This window comes from Microtus oregoni, unplaced genomic scaffold (assembly GCF_018167655.1).
Source record: "Microtus oregoni isolate MIOR12 unplaced genomic scaffold, Mior012 000012F_ref0000307, whole genome shotgun sequence".
NCBI lineage: Eukaryota > Metazoa > Chordata > Mammalia > Rodentia > Cricetidae > Microtus > Microtus oregoni.
This window is the reverse complement of record NW_024543071.1, coordinates 36,947,950-36,972,444: the sequence shown is the minus strand read 5'-3', so window position 1 is coordinate 36,972,444 and position 24,495 is coordinate 36,947,950. Positions and strand designations below refer to the sequence as shown.

General features: G+C 41.1%; 1 protein-coding gene across 25 annotated transcripts in view; it reads left to right on the top strand.

Annotated features, from left to right (window-relative positions):
* The window catches only part of Trpm3 (transient receptor potential cation channel subfamily M member 3), an 804,706-nt gene that overhangs the window by 553,732 nt on the left and 226,479 nt on the right, over positions 1–24,495 (top strand). For all 25 annotated transcript variants that reach the window (XM_041661180.1, XM_041661178.1, XM_041661173.1 and 22 more), the window contains exon 6: positions 14,084–14,255. In XM_041661180.1, coding sequence (XP_041517114.1) covers positions 14,084–14,255 — 172 coding nt within the window. The remainder of the gene's footprint in view (positions 1–14,083; positions 14,256–24,495) is intronic.

Genomic DNA, 24,495 nt, shown 5'->3' with positions numbered 1-24,495 from the left:
ATGAAGTCATCTGAGCTGTGCACCATCAGAATGGTAGTCCTTTGAGTTGTGCTCTATCAGAGCTGTGCTCCATCAAAGTGGTACTCCAGCAAAGCAGAAGTTGTCTGAGCTGTGCTTCATCAGAGTCATAGTCCCTCAGAGCAGTAGTCCTCAATCTGAGCAGTAGTCCTCTGAACTGTGCTGAATCAGAGCTGTAACCATCCGAGCTGTGCTTTATCGGAGCTGTGCTCCATCAGAGCTGTGCTCCATCAGAGTAGGGCTCTCCCACTGCAAGGCTCAGGCTTTTGTAGCATTAGCATGTTCATTGCCCAATTGAGGAAAGCCAAAAGGAGTGCCTTCCATTCAACATCATGACTTCCCTTGTTGGCCCCTCCTTTGGTAAGTACTTGGCTATGACGTATTTCCATCTAGCTTTAAAAAGCCCTGGCCAAAATATAAAAGAGTGCCAGTCTCTGTTTCTCCTTCTTATGTCCAGGACTACATACTAACCAACAGTAGAGGTCTAGAGCATTCTTCCCATTTTTTTTCTAGGTTATGATTTCATTTCTGTTTGTTTTTCTGGGGAATCCACTTGCAAAATATAAACAGTATTACCACCTTCCCAGGGATATTGCTCTCTATATAACTTCTCAAAAGTCCATCAACCAGAATCGATAAACTAGTAGTAAGCAAGTGACTATAGTTTATTCCTCCAATAACAATAAAATTTTTATCATTATTCAGTACATTAAAGTAATTCACTCTTCTTTAATTAAAGCCCCACAGAGGTAAAACATTTATGCTAAATAATTTGCTATAAAGAGACCTGTTGGAGCCACAATAAGATACTAAATCCTTGGGACCAACTGCTTCAAAACTGATTCTTTTGCTCTGAGTCTGGAGCACAGTCTTGTCATTCTCACATCATACAGACATTTTTTTATGCAACCCAAGAGAGGATGCTATGAAACAGAAGAGCAGATTCTAGAGGTGATACCCAATGTGCACGCATGGCCAACACTACCAAATAACACACATAAATGCAAAGTTAGCAGGAAGGCATGGGATGGAGGAGAAAGAAAGCAAGATAGGAAAGGGGTTTCTTAACTAAAGTTTCCTGGATGCTTCAACCAGCTGGCAATCCCCAAACTGTGAGGCAGGCAGGTCTGGCTGGGAAAGAGGCTTTCTATCATTTCAGAGTATCTGGGACTACTTTTCCCAGAATAAACTAGCCTCAAACTCCAAGCTGGATTTTAAATAAATACTGATTTTCTAGTTAGACCAAATATGAGGGTATAAATTAATTATTTCAAATGTTAGGATGACTCAGAAGTCATTTTGGAAGGGTCATGACTTAAATATTTCTATCATAAGCATTATTATTCAACTGGGGTTGCAGTTCTAGAATTTTCTCATCCATATAAACTATGATTAAACTGAAGCATTCTTTAAAGACACAGTAACAAGATAACAACTTCATTGGCCTAGCACAGGCAGAGAATGCTGGCTTATCCTATTCCATATTTGTTAACCTCGTGACTGCCATAGGATGATAGGAAGCAAGACTTCTGTTAGCAATTTCTCCCTTATGAGTTGGAAAACTCAGTCCCAATTTATTTTCCTCTTCTTATCACATCTCCATCATATGCCAATAAGAATATACACATGCTAGTAGGAATGAGAGATGTTTTATGGTGTCCCAATAATTAAAATGGTCTTGGCGCTAGCCCAGAGGGTAGGGAAAGGTGCTCATATACCCCATAAATTATGTACTTTCATCCTTCATGCTCCCAGAGAGCTAGCAAAAACAAACCACACCTCACAGAGAACTAGGAGAGCTGGAAGAAAGGTAAGATAAAAAGTAGCGTGAGATCATAGACATGTGATTAGAAGTTCCCAGCACTTCCCTCTTTCTTAATGCACAACCAGGTCTTCTCCCCACAAATACCAAAGGTGCTAAGCTCTGCTTTTAGGCTTATAAAGTCCATGCTGGGGGTCTACAACAAGACTGATTGTGACCTAAATGCACTAGATGTCTTTTAAGGATTAGTATTGCAACACAGAAAGAACCCAACCTGCACCTACTGCCTGGATTCTGAACAGTGCAAGGAATACTGGGGAATAAACACTCAAGGGAGTGTAAGGACTCAATAATAATTATAAGACACTGATGAAATATATTTAAGAAGACACTAAAAGTGTACAAGCTTCTCATGTTTGTGGATTGGAAGAATTAATATTCTTTAAATATACCGCCTACTCAATGGAAGCCCTATGAAAATGTCAATGATATTCTTCACAGAACAAGAAATAATGACCTTAAAGTCTGTATGGAACCACAGTGCCCCAGATAGCCAAAAGACTCCTGAGGGCATAAAAGCTGGCAGCACCACAAAACCTGATGTCAAGATCTGCTGTGGAGCAGCAGTGTCCTAGACAGCAGGGCATTGGCACAATGAATCTGAGCAGAGATGTCATTCATGCACACCTACCCGATGCCTAGCAGAGCCCCAAAAGGGCTCTGTAGAAGCGGTGCTGAGAAGGGTGCAGATCCCCAAAGGATTCAGATTGGATCCTTATCTCTCACTCTCTGTTTGAGATAGAACCAGATTGGGGGTGGGGAGGGGAGAAGCTGGGAGTTTTACAGACAGGGGAAGCCATAATCAGAACATATTATGTAAGAAAATCTAGTTTCAATAAAAGGAAAAAAAATCATTGAAATGAGGAGTGGGGATAAAAGGCTTAATGAAGTCTGAAGCCACAAGAAGATGAAAAAGAAGGAGGCTTTTAAGGCCCCATAGGGGCCGTAACTTTCTACAGGGGACCTGCAATGGCAGGAAACAAAAGCAAAACTTGACTAGTTGAGATGAAATCAAACTCAAAACATCTCCACAATATGAGAAGCAACAGGATAAATAAGCAGCCTACAGAATAAAAGGAAATAATTGCCATTACTTCTCTAACAAAGGGGTAATATAGCTAGACTACTTAGAAACTTAAAAACACTTAAGCAAATCTTCTAACTTTAAAATGGGAAAATAACCAAGTTTCTTAACATATTGAAACACTGAATAGTATTAGCTATCAGGGACATGTAAATCCTAACTACAATGAAAACAGGTATTATAAAATAAATAAAAAATTCTGGCAAAGATGTGCAAAAACGGGCCTCATGTACTGGTGATAGTAATATAGATTAGCCCAATCATTATTCAGAACAATAGAGAGGTTCCTCAAAAACTAAAAATAGCTATACCAGAGGATCCAGCTATCCCACTTCTAGGCATATATCCAAAGGAAGGGAAGTCAGTATAGTTCACAACAGACACAGATAAGGAATTAGTCTGAATGCCCAGCAGCAAATGATTGAACATACATACATACACACATATATGTATGTTATCAGATATACTATCATATATATTATTCCACATAGCTGATAATATATACTGTATATGTCACATATCATATGTATGATTAAATATTACCTGGCCATAAAGAAGAATGAGAGTCTGTCATTTGCAGTAAAATGGAATTGGTGCATCGGGTGATATAAGCTAGACACAGGAAAGCAAGGACACCATGGTCTCTCCTATATGTAGAAGCTTTAAAAATGTTGATATCAGAATACTCACTAGAGACTAGGAAGAATAGTGATTGTAAAGGAGGAAGTTGAATTTGATCAGGCTGTGTTATGTGCACATAGAGAAATTCATGTTGAACCCACTAGTATGCATAATCAGCTCACATGATTCAATTGCATTTTTTAAAAGAATATAGTCAAAATCTCTTTTTTGAATGGAAATTAAAATGGCAGGTTACACTGTGCACTTAAAATATAATGGTAGTCTAGTTTTTCAATAAATCTGTGACCAAGGCTTATTGAATTTTGACCATTCTGCTGCTTTTTTTCTCCCAACACTGATGATCTTGAAGGTACATAGAATTTGTTAGGCTCTTTTGTGGTAATAGTGGGTTTTTTTTTCAAGTTTCACATTAGAATAAAATTAACAATCTTATGAAAAGACAAGGCCAGACATAGTGACCCATGCCTGTACACACCAGTCAAGAGGCTGGGCCTGGAGAATCTACAATTTGAGAATAGTATGGGCAATATATATCAGGGGCAGGATTATCAGAACTCAATTTAGAGCCTCAATTTAAATAAATATTTCCTAATTAAGGTAAGTTAGGCATGATGGAATCTAGACTTCATCAGAAAATAAATAAAATATAATGATGTACCTTTCTCCCTTCTCTCATGACAATTTCATCTCTCCAGGGTCCCTCTTTATTAGGATCTTAATCCAAGTGGTCTCCATATTTGGGGGTTCGACTCTCATGACATAACTACCTCCTAGAGATCTCACTTCCTAACACCATCACCTTGTACATTGGGATTTCAGTTTAGAATTGGGGTGGGAGGGGACATAAAATTTTGGTTTGTTTCAGCAGTGTTAGAGTGCCTGGAATATTAAACATTAGTATAACACTTTGCAGGAGAATGTCAGTCATTGTAAGGCATTCGAACACTTAATGTCTTCATCCCTAAATTAATTGTAAAAATGGTTTTTCTGTTGCTATATAGTATTATCATGATCATATCTAGAGGAACTAATTATAATTTACTGAATATGCCCTGTAATAGAACAGCATTTCAGGGGTTAAGTAAATGAACCATGAACTGGAACCCAAAATCCAACTTTTTCCTGAGACAACTCATATCAAGAGATCTGAAAAAAATCTTGGCTTAGACAGATAACTTATAAAAGTACCTCTAGTGTGAAGTCAGGAAACAATTTCTAGCAATTCTCACTTAACACATTTTAAATTTATATTCCTTTAGAAAACAGCTTAACAAGAATTATAGGAGGCAACTAAAATTTTTTTGAAATCTTTATCTCTCACCAACCACATTAACCAGACACATCCCAAATTAAAAATCTATAATCAGAAGCAAAGCTATGTTTTTGTTTGAACTTAAGGATGAACATTATGTCTGGCAGATTTTCTGACATAACAAATTATTAAACTATCTATTCAGAGTTGTACTTCAATAAATTACAAGTTTATCTCCTTGAGTTTTTATAACCTATGAGAATTCTTGTGAAAAGGGTCCTTTTAATGCTAACTTTGCATTTTAAGCCAAGAACTACCAAGGTCCATAACACAATTGATTGCTGGATTGGATGTGGTTATCAACTCAGTACATTTGTCAGTTTTCCTTGGGGCAAGCCAAATATGACTTCACACCATAAACTGAAAGGGCATCCCAACAGTGGTCTCAGCATGAGATTTTTTGGACTTCTATGACTGGGTTAGACAGGATGTACCCAGGCGATGTGCAAGGAAAGAGTCAGAGGCAAGGAAACCCAATGACATCTGTTAGTGATACAGGGCAGAGTCAGAGATTGCTGAGCCTGGACCACACAGGTTCTGGGCAAACTGCCAAGGCAATAGTTAGGATCACTTGTGTCGGAAGCGAAGTTTTGGTGAAGGTAATGATGAATTTGGATTTGAGCATGTTCACTTCGAGGTTTCCTTGAGACATTTCCAGGAGGATTTCTGGCAAGCTACATGGTGTGTGAGGCAAAAGCAGAAAGATTTCTCTACAAGCTTGGATTTGGAAGTCATCTCAGATGGTGGCAATTTGGCCATCCTGGTGGTTGGCATCACCGTGAGAGGGTGGACAGGGAGGGAAAGAAAGCCTGGATCCTGATGATCTCTGCAATTTAATGGCCAAACGGAGGGAAAAGAGCCAACAAAAGGAACATATGAGGGGCTGAGATGTAGGGACTGAACCGTAAGTTATGATGATGAGGGGAAGGCAGTGCTTCAGAAAGGCAGAGCGAAGGGAGCCAAGTGCTAATGACAGACTGAGGATGGCCTGGAATCAGAACTGTTGTTTAGACATCACTGGCACATTGATCCAAACTGCTTTATTGGCGTGACAAAAAGGCAAGCACAGGCAGAAAAAGAAAGGCAGCGTCAGCGTCAATGGCACTGAGGAGAGACGGGTCATCTACAGGAGTCCCAGGATGAGGGATTTAAGCAGCAGAGAAGGTGCTGATGTTCCAGGGAACAGGAGAGAGGTGGGGTTGGCTATGCAGTTCTAATGTAAGGGATTAAAAACAATGTGTGCCATTGGTGCTTGGGGTATAAGGGTAATAAATGGGGGTAGCCCATGGGAGTCACACTGTGAGGGACTCTTCCTTGAGACAAGATGGATTTGACCTTCATCACATAGTGGTCATGGAAAAAGGCTTATGGAAAAACAGATAATAATTCTGCAAAAATTATCCTAGAAAGGTCATGAGGTGGTAGAGTCCAAAGCTTAGGAGACAGAAAAAAAAAGAAACCATCTGTAACTGAAGAAGAGGGAAGAAGTTACACTTGCAAGGTTGTGTCAAGATATTAAAAGGGCTTTAGAATGGAAGTTTATCATTGTCAGTTATTATACTAACAGTTTTGTACTAAGAGCCACCAGATACCTAGCTCCTTGCATAAAAACTCATTTAGTTCTCCACAGGGTGCTCAGAAATAATTATCATCCATTATGCTCATTTTGTTGGTGGCAAACCTAAATCAGTTGGGGCTCCAAAGACGGTTCAGTGGTTAAGAGTGCTGGCTCCTCTTCCAGAGAAGTGGGGTTTGAATCCCAGTACCCACATGGCAGCTCACAGCAGTCTATAACTCTAGTCTCAGGAGATGTGCTACCTTCTTCTAGCCTCCAAGGTACTGCATACATGGTACACAGACATCTGTGCAGGCAAAAAAAAAAAACACATACACATAAAATAAGAACAAATAAAATCTCAAAACTTTTTTCAAAAAGAGAGATTGAGTCAACTTCCAGGTGTTCCATGAGCAGTGAAGGATGCGGCTGGGATTTTAGCCAATGCTACCATACTGTTCCCTTAATTGATTTGAGTGCATCATTCTTGAAGGTTTGCTTCTCAGTTACTCTTTAGGGTATATTGTGGTGAGGTTATGTGCCATAATCCCACTGTGAGCCATGAATAGTATAAATAGAAACCCATTTAATATACCTAACCTAATGAGCATCATTAGGTCCGTCAGCCTTGAACTGCTCAGAATACTTATATCGACCTACGGTTGGGTCTGTTTTGAAGTGGAGTGTTGAATAGTTCATATGGTTTAGTGGCCACAGGAAACTGTAGAGTACCAAATAAATCCTTTACCTTTCTAACCATATGCATACCTGGATGCTATGGTTTGCTGCCGCTACAAAATATTATGATAGAAGGTCACTAACCCAGAAAAACTTGGTAGTTTCTACTGAATGGGTATTGATTTTCATATCTTCATAAAGTTGAAAAATCACAAGTTGAACCATTGCACGTTGGTGGAGGGATATCTCAATAAGGTGATTGTAATACTAGCCTCAATTTATATATGGAGACACAGAAAACATACAATTAGTAGAGTCACCCTAATCAACTAGCAAGAACAGAAGCCAGTCCATCTGCCTAATACAAAGGGGAGGAATTTGTTCAGCAGTATGAAGAGACTGGAGGATGTTGGTCACCAACAAAGGAGCACACATCAAAACTGACCAAAATCACAGGGCAGGAATTCCAGGCAACACTGAGGACTCATGTCTAGAGGCAGAGGGTAACAGCAGTCATGAAATTATTTACACCAACTAATCCAAAGAAGAAGAAGAAGACATATTTTGAAGTCCTAATGAAAGACAATAGTAGTAAAGGATAGTTTTATCTGTAGGAGCATAAAAATGACCTTCAAACTTAATGGCTTAAGTAACGAACAGTGGTTTCTCAGTTACCGGGGAAGGAATTTGCGAGCGGCTTCCTGTAAAGCTCTGGATGCAGGCCTCTTGAGGCAATGATCACATGGCAACTGTGCAGCACTGGAGTCTGAGATTCTGCACAGCTCACTCACTAGGCTGTTGCTGTATGTTGTTCCTGGTCACGTGTCCCTCTTCAAAGAGGTGTGAAACCATCTTCCAACATGGCACCAGCTTTCTCCAGAGTACATGTTCTGACAGAAGGAAAGCTAAGGGGAAGCCTTTTCTGGTTATACACAATCAGTTTTCACTTTATCCCTTAGTCGTGAGTCATTCATCCGACACAGACTGAGAGAAGTGTTCCAAGGACTTTCTGAATACTCTTTAAATTTGCCCCCATTAGGGCCACGGTGACTGCTGGAGAAAGGAATCCCTCCTCGGGGCCTTTTTTCATCACCAGTAGTAAGTGGCACATGGCTCCCCTCAGGATGGGCCAAAGGGAGGTGAGTCCATCCCAGCATACCGTATAGAATGAGCGCCACAGGGTTCCCTGACCTGTGGGAAGCCCAAGGACTGCCCACCTCTATCCAGGTCTCGTAAGGTGAGCATTCAAACTGCCTAGGCTCCCACAAAGCCAGTACGTGCAGTAGGATCAAAAACCCACTGCAATTGTTCTTGAATTCTCAGTATTCCTCATTGTCCGCTATGTTCAGCTAGTCCGGATTTATCCCATGCTTTTTCAGACCTAGGCCAGCTGGCCTTGGTGAGATCCCAATAGAACATCCCCATTGTCTTAGTGTGTGGGTGCACCCCTCGTGGTCCTGAGTTCCTTGCTCGTGCTCCGTCTCCTTCTGCTCCTGATTTGGACCTTGAGATTTCTGTCCGGTGCTCCCGTGTGGGTCTGGACTTGATCGGGGGAGGGGGAGGGAAATGGGAAGCGGTTGTGGGGACGAGGCAGAAATCCTTAATAAATAAATAAATTAAAAAAAAAAAGAATGAGCGCCACAGAACTCTGTGCGACACAGGGTTGCAGAAAGGTGGCATCGATGCACCTGTAGAATTTAGTGCGACTCCCACCGCTCAGGGATCTGAGCACTCTTTGAAAATGTGTACTTGGGTTGACTGGCTCCCGTGTGTGCTGAGCTAATGGGCAGCAGCTGAGCTTCGGGTCGCGTGCTTTATGCCTACCCTTAACAGCTGCACTGACTGAACATGAAATGTGCAGCCAGGGCCCTGCTGGCTGACGCCTCTCCAAGGGTGATGGCACAGAAAGCCTTTCCTTTTCTCATTTCATTCTCTCAGTCTCCATGCTCCTGTATCTCTGACACAAAGGTTGCTTTCCACTTCTCAGCAGTACCCCTTTTTTCCAGCAGTCACGGGGATGCCAGAATCCTTAGAGAATCTCACCTTTCATTTCTCTCTCACCAAAATACAATCCCATCAGGCTCCCTGCTGGTCCCTTCCCTGACCTCCTAAATAACTGTTCTAGATGGCTCTACAGGACACAATGTGCCCAGCTGTTGGAAGGATTCCAAACCCAGATAAGTCAGTAACCAAAATGCCCAGTAGCAAAGTCAACTGCATCCTCTACAAATTTAAAATGAGACAGTCCTGTGTTTTCCTTCCTAATGCGTGCTGGCTTAAAAAGGAACTTCAGATCTAGATTTGAATGAGCGGTGGAACACATTTGGCCAAGACACCTCGCATGTCAGAGCCTTACAGAGCCCTGGATAAAATAAAGACAAAGCGTTATTCCATGGGCTCTTTCCTCAGTGCACGCATGCTAGATGTGGTCAATGAATGCTTGTTTTCTTCTTGCCTAAATTAAAACTGTGTTGCTATTAGGAGAAGGTGACTCTTTAGGGCGTTTGTCCCCAACTCTGCTGTTTGTTTGGGTCATGTTGGTACACAAGTCACTAAGAAATGGACTTGGAACGGCAGAGGGCCTCTGATTGATGAGAGAAAACCCCAATTTATCCCAACTCAATTCTGTTAGGAAAAGGCATCTCGGGTAGCCAAATTGCCATTGCACTGAACAGAGTGCCAGAAGAGAAATGAGGTTGCAAAGCATGAGAGAGGATGCAACTTTCCTTTTGTAGCCAGCACTCATTTTAGGCCATCGTTCTCCACTGCCTTGAATCAGGAAGCATGTTTTCTAGCAAAGTGTATGCAGCCTCGAGTGTTAGAGGAAGGGAGCTTCCAGAAGTTAGGAGTCCTGTCATTGACAGATAAGAAAACTTAGCATATCTTGAACATGTATTAGGAGATATTATCTTGACATATGACCATGTATGTCCTCAGGACAGCATAGTGCCACTATAGGCTGCATGTCCTCAAGAAATTAATGAAGTAATGAGCCATGAGTTCTGCCCAAGGTAACAAGGTAGTAGCTATAGAAACTAACTATAGTTCCTAAACATTGATTTCTTGTGACTATTCTTATATGAGACCATGACATGACTGAACATACTTAGAAAAGCTCCAGCAGTTATCTGCAAATGACTGATTTAAGCCCAGGTTCAGAATACAAATAGAACAGTCTATGACCACACATAAAGGATGCTTCCTGTTAACGCCTTGCATAACCTCTTACAAGATCTCACTCTTCAATGGTGTTCTCTTTCAGAACGAAGGTGTACATAGAGGCATGAGGCAGGATTCTATCAAATGCCCAGTGCAGTACTAAATGGTATGCAATGAACAAGTAAAGATGTGTTCACTTACTCTTGAGGGACAAGAAAAAAAAGTTATTACTTATACAACTGTGATCAGTGATGGCCAGAGAGTAGAAAGGTCTAGGGTCCACTTCTAAGTAGACTTACTTGCCAATCATGAAGACTAATTAAAAAGACTTTCAGATACTGCTCAACATTCCTCGATGTAGGCTATGATCTCAAGAATAAAATGCAGAAAATTATTTGGGTGCCTGTCTTCTCAACTCTTCCAAGGAAGGGTACATGGCTTCAGGTCTCCAAATTTCTTAAGAGTAAAAGGGAACATCTTACCCCATACAGGTTATGGATCTTTATGATTTAATCTCTTACAAAGTCCCCATTGAGAAGCATCCACAGTCACCCAGTATATGATGAAAATATCACCATCATAGCAACACACACTTTTAAAGACAGGCATCCTCTCTGTATGAGTTCTTGGTGATGAAATTGCTGGGCTGCCTCTAAAACATGTCAGAAGAAGAAGTACATTTGTATTCTTGTTATGAAAAAAGCAATATTTGTTCTATTTGGAAAACACACAAGAATGATCAGGAGGTATTTGTAGATACGCAGACTGTAACTTTAATAAGAAGAGACTACGGACATGTTTGTAATGAAGAATATTAAATGGATTTTGTAGGCAAGTTAGACCAAAATACATGTCTCTAAAGTACTTGAAAAATTATCTTCAAACTTTCAGTTAATCAACAAATAGTTGTGTGCCATCATCCTCTTAGATGCCTTGGGGGATGTGAAAATTAAAACATATTTTGCATATTTTGCCAACAGATGGTTGATTTTCTTCCTCTTCTTACACTGATCTAAATAAAAAGTGAGTGATTTATCCCATATTATGTATTGATCACTAGTTTACAACTAGAAGCATATAGTTGGTAAGAGGGAACTTATAGGAAGAGATAAGACAGCTAGCTAAGGAATCCATACTTCAAGAAAGCCTGGTAGAAGCTGGGCAGTGAGGCTGGTGCTTCACATGTATGATCTAAAGCAGTCCCCCTGAAGTCAGCAGTGTTATTATTTCCTCTTTGCAAATTAAGAGAATTGGGTTTCAACAGCCATGAACTGAACTGCAATTCCTCCCTTGATGTATGTTGTTGGGGATGCTCCAGGACCCCGAAAAGCTTCCTCCAAAGAAGAGAGAAATACAGGGGAATTTTACTCATTTTTCAGATTTATATTCTGTTCAGCAGAATTTATATATATTGTTCAGCAGACAAGGTCCCTGCCAAAATATGGCAACGTATAACTTGTTACATGTGAGAACAAAAGAAAAGGTGATTTGGATAATGAAGAAATCAAAATCTGCAGATGTATAGAATTCCCTAAGTACTCCTGGGCTATATTTCCTAGGAGAAGGTTGTCCCACACCCAAAGACTGAAGCACCAGTGGACATAGGATTCCATAAGGAAGGAAAGAGATGTGACGGTCACAGGAAGACTGTGTAATTGCCTTTTATTTTGTGATGTGGTACTCAGCTGAATTCACAATTATCTTTATTCCTTTTTTATTCCTCTTGAAATTTTTACTTTTACTAGTAGTCTTTAAGAAGATTCAGAACTTAAAGTGGAGGGGGAGGGGAAGGGAGATAGCACAAATGACTATCACATATTGTTTAACCTCCAGAACTCCATGTTCCTCTCCCTCTTATAGAGCCGCCCCTCTGCATCCCCTCGGCATTGAGTCCTCAGGACCTGCCACTGAAATCCAGCACCGTAACTAAAGCATTTGCCTTTGCCCAGTGTGCACTGGAGAGGCACTTTCAGAACAGGGGAAAAGTCTTTCTGCTAAACCTTCCAGCAACGCATTAATATTTATTAGCATGCACTCCCCTGTAGGATGAATGTTTTATGATCAAATATGAGTGGCAACAAATGGAAATTTCAACCACAAGCCACCCACTCTCCCAGTGCTGCAGCGTGCAGGACTAGCTTCCCAATGCAGGCTTCATTCCGGAAGAATCCCACTCACTGCTGTGGACAAGACAGCAATTGACTACCTCCCATAAGGCTTTTCGAGGCCACAATCAAGGTTATCAGCTTTAAAAATCAACAAGGAGCAATTAAAATGAAACTGGGAACTGGCATTATATTAATGCTATGTTAAAATCTAGGACACATATAACAGGACTGGAGACCATTTCATAATAATAGACGCATTTTAAATTTAAATCAGATCAGCTCCCTGACAATTCTGAAAAGAGGAGATCCATTGCCTTCCCAGGTTTGAACAAAAGCATGACTGTCTCGGGTTTGCCTATTCATTCCGTTTATTGAGTACATTTCATCTTCCGGGCCCATTGCACTGTAGGTTTTGAATCAAGATCGAGGTCTAAAAAATGACTTACATGAGCTCTTTGCTATTGAAAACTGCCCTCACTAAATCACTCTGTAATGCCTTTAACACACGACTCAATCTTATGCCAGCATTGTATACTGAGTTATTACATGCCGGAAGAAGCAAGTACATGTCCTCTGTATAATTAATGGATGCACTGCACAAAGACCCAAAAATCAGAGCCCAGTAGCATCTATTCCTGTTCTGTCAATTTCAGTGATTTTGTGCAGATGTAACCATGCTGAGACTGTGCAACAGAGAGCCTATTGAACGGCCTCTTTTCTCCCTCTCCAGCTGAAGCTCTAACCTAAATATTTTAGCAATCGTTTGCCAATACAATGTATGTCTGATTTGCTCTAAGCAGCATGGGGAAAAAAATCATAAACTCAGAGTTTTGAATCAGGCATTGAATGTAAAGTCTGATTATTTGTCTAAATTTTTGGGTAACTCATATATCTACTTCTTTACTTTCGCATCTACAAAATAAATATCACGTGTCCGGTAGATCCTATATAAAAAGCAACAGGTTGAAATAGATATGACTTTTGATAGCAAAGATGTCAAAGCCTGTGTTGAAATTACTCTAATTTACAGAGTACAATTCATTTTGAAATTAAAATAAAAGTAGGAGAGAGAGAGAGAGAGAGAGAGAGAGAGAGAGAGAGAGAGAGAGAACAGAATAGAGATGAACTTTTAGGCCTGATTCAATTTCATCTCTTGAGAGGGTTATTTTACAGTCAAGCTCTTTTGTACTTAAGGAGTGTTATTAAGGATATTGTTGATTTTAAATAACAGAGTTTCTGGTTGCTAAGTGAGATTGAACAACAACAAAACAAACAAACACAACAACAGCAAAATACTGCCCCTTCCCCAACTCCTGAAACTGACTCCATTCTCCATAATAATGACTTCTACCTATTAAATAAAGGACATGACAGAAGGAGGGAAGAAAGAAATACATGAGTTAAATTTAGAAAGGATGTTTGGCTCAGGAGCAAGATGTCAATTTTGAATGAAACAGTCGTCAGAGCATGACTCTAACACAGTGAAGGCTCAAACTATAGATCTGGTAAGAAACACTTCTCTAGGAACAGTCTTCCTTCTAATGGGATTTTTACCATTAATCCCTCTTCTATTCTAGCTCCAGAGAGAGGGTGTCAGCTGCACCTCACTGTACCAGAGGACCATTGAGCTTTCTTTCAATCTCTCTCATCCTCTGTCTCACATCTTTTCTCCTCTCTGACATGGGCTTCGTTTTGCTACCTGCAGGTTGTCCGGCCATACCAGACCATGTCCAACCCCATGAGCAAGCTCACCGTCCTCAACAGCATGCATTCCCACTTCATCCTGGCTGACAATGGGACCACGGGAAAATATGGAGCAGAGGTGAAACTCCGCAGACAACTGGAAAAGCACATCTCACTCCAGAAGATAAACACAAGTAAGCAAGCCTCTCTTTCCACCCCCATGCCACCTAGGGAATACGCTAAGTAATGAAGCATCCTGTGCAGCGATGCTATGGAAATTCAAGGAAACAGCAATGCACCAGCCATGGTTCTTCCTGAGCCAGTGTACTGAGTGAAGGAACTTATCCAAGAGAAAACAAGTAGAAGCATGAGAACATTAACACAATGACTGGGCTCAAGCTCAGGATTTTACACATCCAAAAGTCAGCCCCATCTGGGGTTCAGGAATGCAGATAAGCCTTCTCTCAAACTTTTCTGACATCCTTTTCACAGTACCCAGAGAAGAAGGGCACCCTAGAGAAATGGCTGCTATTTATTAAGTTCTCTTTTTTTTTGTGACTGAAAAAGGCAAAAACAAATCAGGCTTTGATCTTAGCACAGAGGAGTCTCAGGAGGATTGAATGTTTTTCTAAACTAAAGCATCCTGAGCAGACATCTTGCTCAAACTTGACCACTGTTTCTATATTTCTGTGTGTATACATTCGCTGTCTCCTGCTAGGCGTGCACTTTGATGAATGGGAGCACTTGTGTGAGCCACATGCTACATATCTGATGGCTGTGGTCATTTCTCCTAAGGACTGGGGAGCTCTGTACTGAAGTTGTCACAAAACATTTGGCTGTGAAAAGAAAGGATGCTCCCCCATCGGGATCACCTACTAAAGTTTCTCTCAGAAGAAAAATCTTCTGTTTTCACAAAGTGACATGCGAGGCTTCAAAGACTGGGCATTTCAGACTGTGTAATTGTCTATATCACAGAAGCTTAGATATGGTTGATTACAATTCCAAAACCTGTGATTCCAAGAAACACTAGATTCTCTTCAGCTGCTGTTCAAAAGTTCAGTGCCATGTGGTTCAACTGGTCCAAATCCCATCTCTCTTCTCTGCCTTTGCCCCAAAAGGATCCTACTTCCTATAGCCACCTTCCTCACTGAGCTGAGATGTCAGGTCTTGTAGTAGTAAGGGCGGCAGGGCTGCGTTCCCAGCACCCCAGCCGCCTGCTCGGCTAGCTTATGCCCCAAAATAATTACACAGACACTGTATTCTTTTAATCACTGCTTGGCCCATTCTCTTCTAGGCTAATTCTCACATATTAATTTAACCCATTTCTAATCATCTGTGTATGGCACCCCAAGGTGCGCTTACCGGGGAGATTCTAGCCTAGTCCATCCTGGGTCGGAGCTTCATGGCGTGAGTCTGCCCGGGAGCGGGGCATGGCGTCTCTGCTGAGGCATCTGCTCCGGAGAGCAGAGCTGTGGAGTCTCTGAGCTCACTTCCTCTTCCTCCCAGCGTTCTGTTCTGTTTACCTCACCTACCTAACCTCTAACCAATAAAATGGGCCAGGGCAGTTCCTTTATTAGCCAATGACCTTCCTCCATCATTTCCCCTTTTTCGGTTTAAACAAAAAAAAAGGCTTTAATATAGCAAAATTACATATAACAAAACAGTTATCAAGTAAAAGTTGCAATAATCTTTATCATAACTAAGGAAAACTATAACTATAACTATTCTTAACTCCATCAAAGACTCCAGAAAGATACAATACTACTTAAGCAAACAAGAAAAAAGCAACTTTTAAAACTCTAGAAATGACAGAGACATCTCGCTGCCTGGACAGTCACCCAAAGTTCTTTTGTACCGTTGGGGCATCCATCTTCAGCCTTCAGGCCCATGGTATCCAGCAGACATTTCCATAAAGCAGGAAAATTCAAAGTCAGTTCAGTCACTATCTGTTGTGTCCTACAGCATGTCTCGCAGACTCTTTCATGAACCAGGAACCCCGAAAGATCATCTCACCTTAGGCAAGTTCAGTAGTCCTCTCTCTGCGGGTTCTCTGTGTCCAGTTTATGCAATAGTCCAGGCAAGAGCAGTTTCTTGCCCAAATAGCTATCAAACTCCATAAGGTGCCTCTTCAATGCCCATCTTCCTCTTGAAGTAGATTGGTGCTGCCAGGAGCAGAGTGTCTCATTGTCATGAAAAGTCCTCAGTTATTAAAACATTTAAAATGTCCTATTCTGTAATCTTTGAAAGACATGAAGAATGTCTATCTAAAATATATCTCTATATATCTAGAAAATCTAACTAACATGACTACAAGCTTTACTATTATCGATGATTATCCATTAACAACCTATATTTCTTAATTATACAGTACATAATTAAATGAACTACACAATCACAATACCTTAATCAAAATCAGAAACACTTATACATATAACAAAATTGACCTTAAATCTCTTATCAATAAAGTAAAATCTATACTAATGTAAATTATTCATATCTATATCATATCCCCCTTTAAATGTAAAAGGATGTTTATAAACCATATTTGGGAACATGGGCGCAGTTTTTTCTCTCCAAACTGCTTCCTGCTGAATGGGGGCGTCGTTAATTAGGTCTTTCATGGTATAACCTGTGTGCTCAGTTGGCAGTAGAGCGAAGCAATTTTCTGAAGATGTTCACTGCAACCCTTCAGGAGGGCGTGGTCCATCATACCAAATCAGAATAGAGGAAATGAACAAAGTCTCATCCTCTGTGAAAACAAAATAAGAAACTCCTTTCCAAAGTATCATATCCTTAGATCCAAATTCATAATATCTGTGTTGGATTAGTTCAGCAGTATTTATAAATAAATATCTTTTAGCATCTGTTTCTCCTTCCTCAGCATTTAAACAATTCAAAGAGAGCATAATAGCATACAGTATCAAAATTCTCTGTGTATTTTCCATCTTTGTGCAGCTGTGTTTTAACCTCTATTTTGTTTATTTTTACTTTTAACTCTTTGTTTTTTGAGACAGGTTCTCTGTATCTTTGACCTGAAGTAACTCTGTAGACCAGGCTGTCTTTGAACTCTCAGAGATCCGCCTGTCTCTGCCTCCCAGGCATTCGGGATTAAAGGTGTATGCTACTACACCTTGAACTCACAGAGAACTGTTTGCCTCTGCCTTCTAGGCACTGGGATTAAAGGCGTGTGCTACTACACACAACAACTCTCTTCCTTTTTTTGTTTTTTACTTTAAGAACTTAAACTTTTAGTCTGCATATATTTTTAACACAATTTAAACCGTTTACAATTTTTTTTCTGTCTTTGAATCTCTCTTTACTGTATATCTCTCTTTTTCTGACCACATGAATCTTTAATTTACCAAGCTATCTCAGTAGGACTAAAGGCGTGGCTTTGCCAGCTAGATCCAGTCCATTCCTTAGCTTTCCAGCCTCATGGCTGAGGTACTGGCTGTAGCCAGCAAGCGAGCTTCAGCAGCCTATGCTTGCAAACCGCACAAACCGCCTGCGTAAAAGAGTCAGAGTTTGTCGTGGCAGGACAGCCCAGAAAGCCGGCATTTTTAAACGGCGCAGCTTTTTTCCTGTTACGGCTGAAAACCGAAAAGCATGTGCTCAGCTTTTCATCAACACCGTTTAAGTGTTTCGTGGCAGGACCTCTTAATGAGCTGCAGGGTTTTGCAGCTAAAGCTGAGTCAGGAAGCTTCTCTTAGAAGAAAGTGCATGCTTGCCTCTAACAAGCAGAGCAGACCCGAGAACACAGCGAGTCTAGTTGCCATCAAACAAATCGTAGCACTTTACTCCAAATGCTCTATTGAAAAGATCTGTCTCCTGCAGGAGCCACACAGATCACAGCCCAAGAAAGTCACACTTTAAAATGACACAGCGTTTTTTTTTTTCTGCTACTGTTGCAGAATCAGGAAATCTCTCTACAGCACGCCACCAACAAAGAGCAAAAATCTGTGTTAAATTCTCTCTCCCTTATTTTTAAGCCTTCTCAGGTTTTTTAAGTGGGTTTTGGCTGTCCACACGTCTGGGCGCCAACTGTAGTAGTAAGGGCGGCAGGGCTGCGTTCCTAGCACCCCAGCCGCCTGCTCGGCTAGCTTATGCCCCAAAATAATTACACAGACACTGTATTCTTTTAATCACTGCTTGACCCATTCTCTTCTAGGCTAATTCTCACATATTAATTTAACCCATTTCTAATCATCTGTGTATGGCACCCCAAGGTGCGCTTACCGGGGAGATTCTAGCCTAGTCCATCCTGGGTCGGAGCTTCATGGCATGTGTCTGCCCGGGAGCGGGGCATGGCGTCTCTGCTGAGGCATCTGCTCCGGAGAGCAGAGCTGTGGAGTCTCTGAGCTCACTTCCTCTTCCTCCCAGCGTTCTGTTCTGTTTACCCCACCTACCTAACCTCTAACCAATAAAATGGGCCAGGGCAGTTCCTTTATTAGCCAATGACCTTCCTCCATCAAGGTCTCTCTGGCCTTGACTTTTCTCCCTAGGCCCCCCTCTCTCATTGTCCCTCCTGCTACTAACTTAACCAAGCTTTATACTTTTATTCTATTCAGAGTGAAATCTCAAATAATAAATTTGGCTCATCTGAAATAAAAATTATGTTAGGAAACTCCTTTCTTAAATCTTTGCAGCTGGAACCCAAGGGGAGTCTCGGGGGGGGGGGGGGGGAGCTACATCAGTCAGGCGGTAAGCTTTGGTGAAAACACTTCATCTGGGAATTCGAGAGAATGAATGGGGAGATGCTATATAATTAGTACTATTTTAATCTATTTTAGGCAACAGTGGTAATTTTTCTGCTGCTTTTGGGTTAGGTATGAGAGTTTAATGAGAAATGAGCCAGAAACTGAAAGACAGGGGAACAATAAGGACACAAGAAAAAAACTCAAGGTTAAGTTGAGTACAGGTCAATGAGAAACACTTGCTAGACCAGCAAAGCCCATCCCTGTGCAGGTCCTGGTGGCTCCTGAACCAGCCGTGTTGTAATGTATAAAGTGAGGTGGATGTGTGGTTAGGTTAGTTAGATACCAGCTGAGGATACGCAAGCCAGAGTTAGACAGGCCAGGGCTGTTAGCTGAGCCTTAGGCTTGACAGCTGCCCCGACAATAGGGTGCCTTCTCTTCATTCCAAAGAGGCACCTTTTGGTATATAATTTATGTATCTGGAAGGATGTCTTTCTCCAAAGGGGTTAAAAGTGCTGAATGTACAACTTGCCTTCCAGGAAAGGAGGGACTGAGCAAGGGGCAGGCATAGAGGATCCTGACCAATCAATCACCTCATGCCCATGAGCAGCAGAGTCCAGACACCGAGAGGATGAGGGTAACCATGGCAGATGGTTAGGGACATTAGGGGACAACCAACAAGAGGCAGTCTCTGGAGTGATAACTCATCAGGGACACATCATATCATATTTGTGGAGACATTGAACCATTGCTTTACTATCGCAGAAGGCAGCAGTTTGGGTTCGTATTCATAAATGGGAATTCATACAAGGATTGTGGATACAGAGGAGGAGCACAGAGCCTAAAGGGCTTATTTTGTTGATGGATTCTGAGGCAACATAGAAACCCACAGCCTCCCACTCCGCTAGTATGAGCAGTAGCAAGAAATGGATTACAGAAGCCCAGTAGAGCCCAGAAGTCACAGGAAGCTAAGAAGACTGTATCTGTAGGCTGCAGTAGATGTCATGAGTTTGAGCCTACCATTCTGCCATTAAACTCACTAAATATATCCTGGCACTGTCCCTAGTCCCCCTTGGTGTATGAAAATCTGAGATGAGAAGTCACTAGATGAGTGAGTAATCCCTAAGTTATAAGACAGACTTCATTCCTCACTGTGTTCAGACCCAAAGGGGTAAGAAAACAGTTAAGCTCCTCAGATGTGAAAAGTGATCAGGCCCCCTGAAAAGGTTCCATTCACTTAACCGCATGAGCAATTGCCCATGACAATCACAGTAGCCCCAAGAACAGACCTGGGAAGGGGAGCAGACCTGGTCATAATAAGTATTTGCCTAAGAATATCAACATTTGTGGCAACCCTGCTCAGTGTTCGAAACAGCAATTCTTCCTTCTTATCTGAGCATACTTTTTGCTTTGTATCATAATTAGAAATTAGTGATTCATGCTTTTATTAATTAAGCTTTATTCTACAAATTCTAAAAACTCCCCTTCTGTTTGCATTTTCTGCTTCAAAATGGAAATCACAAAGAACTCAGTTGCCTGAAAATTAGACATTCAATGGTAGCCATCCTACCCACCCCCTCTTATACCCATGGTGGTTCTAGAACTATCAGGACACATTCAACAGTCTCCTACTGAAATATCAAGCCTCATCAATCAGAGGAGAGAGCTTTCAAAGCAGTGACCTACCCATGAGCCTGTTTATCTGCACAAATGGCATCAACTTATGGAGTACACGTCTACTAAACATAAAGTATATCCTGTTCAGGAGACCCTTAAACTCTTTCTCATCAGCATGCCAATTATTAGTAACAGAAGCACTGGCTGTCTCTGACATCCATCATTCCACCCACAGCCTTCTCTACCAGTCAGTAGAAAAGCCTTGTCAGGGATTACCGAGGACTGCTTAAAGAAGAGAAGTATTTTAGACATGAGAAGTTCCCTGCTTTAGACTACTCAACCAGCCGCAGTTTTTTAAACTGCAAATTTAACCTACCAGGGGCAATGCCAATTATTCCTTTACTGAATAAATACCTTCTGAACTCTTAGTATATATCTGCTTTTGTTAAGATCTGGAAAAGCAGAAATAATTCATTGAGTTTAACTCAGAGACAAAGAGGGTAAGAGGAAAATAGATGAATATGTGTTATCTGGTGGTAATGAGTGCTATTAGGAAAAATAAAGCCGAGGAAGGTATCTGTGGGCACACGCGTGAATAGGTCTGGAGGGCTGTTTGTATTAGTCAGGTGTGACCTGTAGGAAGAGGACACGGAAGCAGGGCCATGAGTGAAGAGAGGGACGGCTGTGGAAGAACCATTCTGGGTAGCATGCAGGGACAGAATCTCAGGACCTTCAGTGAAGACATGAAAAGCTTAGCAAAGACTCAGATATAATTACAAGGAGTTTGGATCTAAGAACTTACAGATGATCACCCACTGTGCTTTACAATGTTGCTCCAATGGCATGTAGAGATTAGACTGGAGTGATGAACAAGGTTAAAAGCCAGCAATGCATTTATAAGGATCTCACAGGAATGTAGGGCAGAAACGGTGTTGTTTGGGTGAGCAGCTGAAAAGGTAGTAAGCCTGGTCAGATGCTGGCTGTAAGACATATATGGGCTGTTCCAGGATCCAAGTGTCTTCATGATACAACTCAGGATAAAGTTCCAAACATGCAAAATTAGAGCATGTTTTGATAGCACAGCCTTCACTCTGTCAATAACACATACTACATATTATCTGCATTTACCAACTCAAGCCCACTCCTGTTTTCTCAGGGCATGTCCTACCTGTTGGATCTCTGGAAAATGGGAAAGGAAATCCAAATAGCACACAATCCCACCCAGAAATACCTCAGTACCAAAATACTTCTGTCTTATATTAGCCAGGCATGGGCTAGAACTGAGTGGTAAATAGTGATCTAGAAACCCTTCAAATTTTAGCCAGTCATGGGCTAGAACTGAGTGGTAAATAGTGATCTAGAAACCCTTCAAATTTCACTTCTTTCTTGAAAAACTAAAGGTTAAGAATGACAATAGATCAGAGGGCACCAAAACAGAGAAGGGGAGAACTCATTCTGGTTTGCTGTAGCCCAACGAGGCAATTCTTGGTCAACACTTCCTACCATATGCCTGTAAGTGACTGAAAGAGGCATTTGAAAGTCCTCACACAGAGAAATGACTAATGTTGGAAGATACGGAAATCCTTGTTACTCTGCTTTGATTACTGAGTGCCTGTGTTCACTGGCAGCCATGTACTCCACAAAGACTAATACGCTTAGGAAAACGACACTAGTTCCTTGTCCATTGGTTAAGCTATTTGACCACAACGACAGCCGTCGATATGCTCTAGACACATTGCATACACGCATAAAAATTTTTAAAGAATAAATAGTGCTTAAAATATATTATTTTATTGTTAAAATGTATCTTAAAAGTTGGACAATCCTCTCTTCTGATGAGAGATTCTACCCTCAGCTTACCAAAATTCCCCAATATTGACATTATTGTTCTCAGTAACTAAAGTTATAAAATTTCCAGAAGCTCTAACTTTTTTTCAAGTTTGAAAGAAGGAATGTTGTTTTGGGGAGAAGAGGAAGTCTTTGCCTGTTACAAGTGCTAGGAAGGGCAATGGCAGGTAGATGTGGGAGAGCAATTATTATAGTCCTAGAACGTTCGGCCAGTTTTCTCTTAGTAATGATTCTGAATCTGTGAGCCCAGGATGATCGTTCACATAGTTGTGACTAAACGGCTGAACACATAAAAGAACTGTGCCATGTTGCAGTCCAGACTTTGGTCCCCTTCTGGCCCTCTCAGTAGGAACCATGGACCATGTTTATATAGCCCCACTGCCTTAGGTCCAACCGTGACCCTGAGCTTCTGCTCAGCAGCCCATCAGAGCCAGGATGTTTGTTAGAATAGCTTTACTACTTCTAGCCTGACTCTGCTGACGAAGAGTCTATCTTCCCCTTCAGTTATAGAGAGGGTCCAAAGATAGAAAAGTCGCCAAAATTATATCCTGGCATGTATCATCAAGTGTCTGTTATCACTAATTATTAAGTGGTAATTGATAGAATTTCTTGGTCTCTGAAGTAATAACCAAAAATCACTAGCTTTCCCTGAAGAGTTGAAAATCTAGTGTCACTAGGGCCTGAGTCTACAGTACAAAAGAAGAAAAGGCTGAAGCTGCTTCCCTGTGTACGAGAGATCGTGAATGTCAGTAAGGCTGAAATGTATCCTGCCTTTGCCGGGGCAAGAACTTGGGCTGATGCAAATCAACCCAGAATGTCGAGAATCTTAGATTTTTCTTCTGATCATTTGCCTAAAGGACATTGTAAGAAAAAGACCAAATTCAAGTTGTCTTTGGGGTCCAATTGATTAAAAGTGGTGGCGGTGGCTCACACTTTATATTTTAGATTTCACCACATGGAAATTCCATTTGGCTTGGGTTTATCATTATATTGCGCACATCAGTCTAGGACATCTTTATGAAGCTAGAATTCCCCGGCTTTTCCTCTCTGCTCAAATGAGAACTCTCCATCAGGCTGAATTCAATCTTAGAAAGCCTCTCATGGCAGCCCACTGCAAACACATGTGCTTGGAGGGTTAGTTAATGGAGGTGTCACTGCGTGCACTGATGTTTCCACACTGCCAGTTTGCTAGAAAGATAATTTGATGCTGTTCGCCCCAGAATAACATCTGACATTTAACGGTGGCCCTGCCTGATGAGGCCACCCAGAGCACTTTTCTCTAAAGGAGCAGATTAAAATGAGTTTGACATTTATATTTTTAAGTAAACAAGAAACAGAAATGATTGCAGAATTCCTAAAATACAATCAAATGATATTAGAATTTAGAACCCTCTGGGGAAATTTTTATATATATAAAGTTCTTGTTGCAATACATGACTTTGTACTTATTCACACAATTTACAAAAAGAACAGTGACGAGAGTGATGTGTCCCAGTAGGACAGAATGACATCTGTAATACATCCCAGATTTTTGTGGAGAGCCTTTCCCCTTTCCACTGAAATGGGCCTTATGAACACACTGGTCCACAAGATAAGTCAAAGCTTTTTAAAAAGGAAGTTGGTTAAAAGAGATTATGGAAGTTCAGTTGATTAAAATCAAAATTAAATTGGATTTGAAGTTCAGTATGTGCCTATGATGTGCATACCAATTTAAATCAATTTATGACAGTGTGGTTTCTATAATTCAAAATAAGCACTCATGACTGTATCATTTGTATCCTGGTCCCTTTACTGTCACACTTGGCCACCACTCTAAAAGATGACTTTTGCATAATTTTCAGCTATGGTGGAACAGCCTCCCTTAACAGACAAATGAGAGAGCAAATCTGCAGTTGCCCCAATCTCTGGTACTTAATTAATGACATGGGAGAGAGGCAAGAATGCTAACATCCTACAATATGTAAGACAGTTTCATATGAACTCCTGGTACCCAACAACTGCATCCCTTTGGATGTGCTTGCTATTTGAATACATAGAAGAAACATCGCTCAGGAATAGTGGTGAGATGAAAAATATTTAACAGTCAGTAAGAACTTTGGTGCCCTTAAATCCATAATATAAAATGCCAGCTCTAATACATCCTAATATCACTGTAGGAAATTTTCTGTAATATCGAGAACGAAGCCTATTCTCTCCTAGAGATGCCCAATAGTATCTCTGTATTAGAACCCTTCGTGTATTGGGAGTCAGGGAATGGAGTTGACTGCTGTGCCCT